Source organism: Myotis myotis, unplaced genomic scaffold (genome assembly GCF_014108235.1).
Source record: "Myotis myotis isolate mMyoMyo1 unplaced genomic scaffold, mMyoMyo1.p scaffold_m19_p_1, whole genome shotgun sequence".
In the NCBI taxonomy this organism is placed as follows: domain Eukaryota; kingdom Metazoa; phylum Chordata; class Mammalia; order Chiroptera; family Vespertilionidae; genus Myotis; species Myotis myotis.
In genome coordinates, this window is record NW_023416313.1 from 55,250,448 (window position 1) to 55,256,632 (window position 6,185).

At 41.7% G+C, this 6,185-nt stretch overlaps 1 protein-coding gene across 8 annotated transcripts in view; it reads right to left on the bottom strand.

The window, feature by feature from the left end:
* HELQ (helicase, POLQ like) overlaps positions 1-6,152 on the bottom strand; it is a 41,746-nt gene extending 35,594 nt beyond the window's left edge. For 7 of the 8 annotated variants that reach the window (XR_004972479.1, XM_036338239.1, XM_036338244.1 and 4 more), the window contains exons 1-2: positions 5,814-6,152; positions 3,778-4,495 (exon numbers count right to left, since the gene is read on the bottom strand). Coding sequence is in view for 6 of the 8 variants with exons in the window: in XM_036338239.1 (XP_036194132.1) it covers positions 3,778-4,495; positions 5,814-6,014 (919 nt within the window). In the remaining 2 variants the exon portion in view is untranslated. Of the gene's footprint in view, positions 1-928; positions 990-3,777; positions 4,496-5,813 lie in introns of those variants that run through there. The other variant, XM_036338253.1, reaches the window with a different exon arrangement.
* Between the last annotated feature and the right edge of the window lie 33 nt (positions 6,153-6,185).

A 6,185-nucleotide genomic window follows, 5' to 3' on the forward strand; every position in this document is an offset into this window, starting at 1 on the left:
AGCAAGGTAGCATTCATGAAAAGTATCATGTCAGATCCAAAACATGGTGTGGAAACTAGTATAACTACTTTGTAGGATAATTTAACAATGTGGATCATCAGAAGTTTTCAGACCGTGCACCAGTGTTTTATCACTAGAAAAATGGGAAAAGATATTCAAGACATTTCACTGTAGGGAGAAATGCAAATGACTAATAAATACATAAAAAGATGTTTAATTGTTACCTACTGGGTTGGCAAAAATAAGTAAAAGGGCCACTAATATAAAATCCAGCTGAGCAAAGTATGGTTTATGAGAGCATAAACTACTACAATATTTTTGGAAAGCAATTTAGCAGTATCAAAAATAAAATTGCACGTTGTTTTTGATCTAGTAGTATTACTAGTAATACTTCTAGAACTCTACACCCATAGAAATAAAGGGGCATATAAAGATTATGTGCAGGATGCTCATCATGGCATTGTTTACATATAACAAAAAAAGACATTGGGGGGACAAAGGCTGAATGAATTTTGCACAATTATATAATGTAATTCTTTGCATCTTGAAAATGAGGGAATAGATGGTTAAATTTAAAAATGATTAACAGGATATATTACAAAGGTATTAAAAAGTTATACATGAATGGCAATTACAGATGACTTATTGTGCATTTTTGGTGATTCTCAAAAATTTGCAAATAACTATGTACCTTTTTTACTTTAAAATTTTTCAGGAAAAAAGATTTACAATTTTTCAAAAGTCCTTAACTACTTAAATGCAATATTAAATTTTTTTTTTTTAAAGTCAGACTGGTATTACCCATTAGTTACCAAACTGCAGATGTTTGTGTGCAATAATACAACTTGACCGTAGCTACATTTTATCCAACTCAGATTTTTAAAGTATAAAATGAACAAAATCATAAATATTTAGGAATATTCTTTACCTTCAAATATTATAAAAGTAAATTATACTGCAGCCCGGTGGCTCAGTTGGTTGGAACATCGTGCCCTACACCAAAAGGTTGTGGTCTGAGTCCTAGTCAGGACACATACCTAGGTTGCAGGTTCCATCCTTGGTCAGGTGTCTTCAGGAGGCAATTGATCAATGTTTCTCTCTCCCTCTCTCTCTCAATTAAAAAACATATCCTCAGGTGAGAATTTAAAATAAAAAAAACCTTTATATTAACTTAGTTCTCAATATTTATGCAAAATATATCAAGCATATAATTCCATGATAAAAAAGCAACCACTACACTATGGGATGTGCAAAAGTAGGTTGTTTTGAGTGCACAAAACAGATTATTCTTGCATTATCATTTATAAATTACTAGAGGCTCAGTGCACGAAATTCATGCATGGGGGAGAGGGGGTCCCTCAGCCCGGCCTGCACCCTTTCCAATCCGGGACCCCTCAGGGGATGTCCGACTGCCAGTATATCCCTCTCGCTATCTGGGACCGCTAGCTTCTAACCGCTCACCTGCCTGCTGGCCTGATTGCCCCTAACCGCTCCTGACAGACTGATTGCCCCTAAACGCCTCTGCCTCAGCCCCTGCCACCATGGCTTTGTCCGGAAGGACATCCAGAAGATGTCCGGTCTAATTAGCGTATTACCCTTTTATTAGTATAGATCAGTGATGGCGAACCTTTTGAGCTCGGCGTGTCAGCATTTTGAAAAACCCTAACTTAACTCTGGTGCTGTGTCACATATAGAAATTTTTTGATATTTGCAACCATAGTAAAACAAAGACTTATATTTTTGGTATTTGTTTTATATATTTAAATGCCATTTAACAAAGAAAAATCAACCAAAAAAATGAGTTCGTGTGTCACCTCTGACACGCGTGTCATCTGACACGCGTGTCATAGGTTTGCCATCACTGGTATAGATTGTATTACTAGAGGCTTGGTGCACAAAAATAGTGCACTTGAGGGGGGGGGATCCCCCAGCCTGGCCTGCACCCTCTTATAGTCCGGGAGCCCTCAGGGGATGTCCAACATCCTTAGTGCTGCCACGGAGGCAGGAGAGGCTCACACCACTGCCTCTGCACTCGCCAGCTGTGAGCCCAATTTCTGGCTAAGTGGCGCTCCCCCTGTGGGTCAGCTCCTGCATTGATTGTCTGCCCCCTGGTGGCCAGTGCACATCATAGCAACCTGTCGTTCCGCTGTTCGGTCGATTTGCCTTTTATTATATAGGATTTGTATTACAACTGTAAATCTATTTTTGCCAGCCCCTGTATAAAGTTGAGGTTCTCTAGCTCAGTGGTTCTTAAACTTTAGGCACATCAGAATAACCAGGAGGGCTTATTAAAGCAGACTGTCAGACTTGCCCCCAGAGGTTGATTCAGGAGGTCGGGCTGGGTCCTGAATGCACATTTCAAGTTTATAGGTAATGCTGATGCTGGGGTCTAAGAACTCCACTTTGAGAATCACTGCTTTAGAACACATAATTATTTTTTAAATTGGTCATTTCATTATGCTAAATTTACTAATAAAAAGATTTAAAAAGTTATTTACTAAAGTTCATATTTTAAAGCTACTAATATAATTACTGATAATCATCAATGTTTAATTTGGCATGTCCTTCACACAGAATGTAACCTGCAAAACAATTACTTTTATTATCATCATCATCCCTTTTTAATAGATCAGAAACTAAGGCTCAGTATAAAGTTGAGGTTTATAGTGACAGGGCCAGAATAAATAGGCTGACAACCCCCAGCAGTTGAGAACCTACCAGGATGTACCAGGTATAGTGCTAGTTATATAAGAAAAAGGTGAATTAGATAGAGCCCTGTCCTCAGGGTACTCATGCTGGTAGGAAATGCAGATTAAACAAAGGACAAGGTGCTAGGAGAAAAGCAAAGGGAAGTTAATATATCCTTTATGAGCAATACACACCATTAGCTCTTAACTACAAATCTCACAATTTAGGATTTATTAGACTCTTATAGTCTTATATTAGACTTTTTTTTCCTGTAGTCCTACTACTTGAACCTAATTGTCTTCTCCCTGAGAAGAGAAACCATGTTGTTATATGGTTCTTAAGACACTAACATAGGAGATTCAGAAATACTTATGCAGTGATTGGTTGATAGGCTAATCTTCCAGGATGGCAGCAACTGTACCTTCTTTGTCTAAACACATATTTGAAATATAGGCAAGAATTCAGGATTTTTTAAAAACATTATGAGATATTATTAATATTCTTTGCACTTAAGTCTTTTCAGCCATCTTTAAAGATGTTTAGTTTTAATCAGTCCTAACTTTCACTCAAGAAATCTCACTAGTCAAAGGAATTCAACAAGTTTTGGTAGAGAAGACAGAGCCAGCCAAGGAAGAACCAGCTAAGAAAAATGAGGAGCAGCTAGAGAGTTAGAAAAACAAAACAAGAGTGGAATGTCAAGAAATCAACAAGTGTTTCAAAAAGGATCTGGTCAATTGTGTCAGGCAAGCTACTTACAAGTCAGGAAAGCAAATATCTAAAGGTATTATTGGGTTTAGACAACCTAGTCATTATATCTTAAGTGAGCATACAGAACCCAGAGTTGGAGTGGGTTGGAAATTATTTGAGGTGAGGAAAGGGAGACAGCAAGAATAAGTTTGAGAAGTGTGATCACAAGGGAAGGAAAGAGGTTCAGCAGTAGCACAATTAGGATAGGTTGAGAGAGGATTGATACTTTGATTTGTTTGTAAGATGCACTATATGACCATGGAAGGATCTCCTTTCTATTGACTTGCACTAATACTATGGTAATGGTGGCAAAATTTTTTTCATTCCAGCAAAATGCATTACCATATAATTTTTCAATTCCTTTGAACTGAACATAAAGGTCTCTCACTTTGCTGGGTAATGAATAAAAGGGACCAACATCATCTGATGATGACTCAATTGCTTTCTTAGCAACATTAATTTCTTCGGACAGGTGAGTCTCCTTGAGCTGTTTAGTCCTAGAAAATATTGGCATTTGGGCCTTTGCATTGACAGTCATGGCACTTTTCAGATGATCTTTAAGACTTTTTCTCCTATTCACATCTGAACTAGTTCTGACGTTAGAAGATAATTCATCATTTTGTTGGCGTTGCTCTATGCTATTTTGGGGCAATTCCTCACTCACAGTCTTGTGAGAGGATGAGTTCCAATCCCTCTCTTTAGTAGACTGATTGCCCAATTCATTTGAAGAGTTCTGCAAATTTTCAAAGTATAAAACCTGTGAAGAAGGCAATTCATACAAAAGATCAGCTCCAGGTTCAATAGAGATATCTTCATGCCCGCTCTGATTCTCTGTGTGCTCATCTGTTTTTAATTCAGTAAAGCTGCCTATAGTAGTAATGCTGAGTTGGTTATGTCTGATGTTTTCTGAACAAAGATCTTCAGTGGCAAGGTCTGTATCATGCTTCTTATTTTCAGGAAGTTGCATATATTTTTGTTCCAGGTCATCAACTTGAGCTATAAGAGAATTTTCAGCAAAGCTATCATAGTCACCAAACATGTCCTCTTCACTATCATTATTCTGGAAAGAAAACAAAAATATTTATGGTCAATTCTAGCTTTAGTAAGAATAAAAGTTCCGGCCTAGGGCTAAACCAAGTATATAATTAAACTAGAGGTTCGGTGCACGAAATTCGTGCATGGAAGTGGGGGGTCCCCTCAGCCCGGCCTACACTCTCGTGCAATCTGGGACTGCTGGCCCCTAACCACTTGCCTGCCTGCCTGATCGCCCCTAACCACCTCTGCCTGCCTGGTTGCCTCCAACCACTCTGCCTGCCTGCCTGATTGGCCCTAACTGCTCGCTGGGGGGTGGCCAGCTGGGGTGAGGGGCCGTGGTCATTCTGGACTCTGGTCATTCTGGTCATTCCACTGTTTTGGTCGCTGGGCTTTTGTTATAGAGGATGGTCACATATGGATCACAGAACTAAATGTAAATCACCCTGTGAAATAGATATTATCATCCCATTTTACAGATAGAGCAATGGAGGCCTAGAGAGGGTAAGTGACTTGCCTAAACTGCACTCTTGGTGCATGATGATGCTGGGATCCTAATCCTTAAGCCAACGCTAAATCCTTCAAGTGGTCGGTAGCAAGACTGGTAGACATCTACTGGGATGTCGTCTGACTGGAAGTTCTGATACTGCACTATCCCTCCCCTCCCAGTCTCTAATCTAGAGACTGGCCTTCAACAAAATCATGCTTGTACTCCTGGACACTCCAAGATTGTCCCTAGGAATTTGGAACTGAGAGGGAGAGTATGCACCACCTACAGTGGTCTACTAAACAGAAGAGATGTAAACTTGGAGGCAGCAATAGTGGCGTGATTAAAAACACAGGACTTTGAGCCAGAAGTGTCATTTCTTAACCTCTGGGGCCTGATTTGTGTTGTGAATGTAACTAGCTTAAGAAAGCACGCAGCATATAATTCGTCTGCTCTTCATAACTGGTAGGTTTTATTGGTACAGCAGAAGCAGCAGTAACTTCGAAGTCTGCCTTTGCGTCTCAGTCAAGCCACTTACTTGCTGCGTGAACAACTTTTACGTGTCGAGGGTCTGCGTTTCACATCTACATAAAAACGGGGATAATAAGGCAAGGCCTCACAAGTGAGAATTAACAATAATAACAAAACTGAGGTGAGCACACGAAGCCTAGTAGATAGCTGGTCCACTGTTTGCACCCGAGAAGGACGCTGTCAAAATGTTAGTTTCAAATGCCATGCCTTCCACAGCTGGCCCCCCCACTCCTCAGTGGGCATGCGCAGTAGGAGACCCGGGTGTGCACCGCGGCCCCTAAGGTGGGACATGGGGCGAGGAACTCGGGGCAATTTGACGGGGCTGTACCTCGACCGGTTGCACGCCCACAGTTTTCCGTCGCGGGCTTCCAGCCCCCATCTCCTCCTCCTCCTCCTCCTCCTCCGCCTTCTCGTCATCGCCCGGCTTGAGCTCGTCCGCGGTGGGGGCGGCAAGAAGGATCTCTAGGCTGGGACGGTTCCTTTTGCGGACAGACACCCGCCGGCGGATGCGGGAACTGCCTTCATCCATGGCAGGGGCCGAGGGCCCTGTCCGAGGGACGTCCCCGGTGACCCAGCCGCGAAACCCCAGAGCAGCGCTGAGTGGAGGGCAGAGCAGCAGTAGCGACAGGGGCCGAGGTCGCCGGCCTCTCCATCCACCTTTGGGAAAGACCACAAATTAATTGCTCCCGGGCCGGAAGTG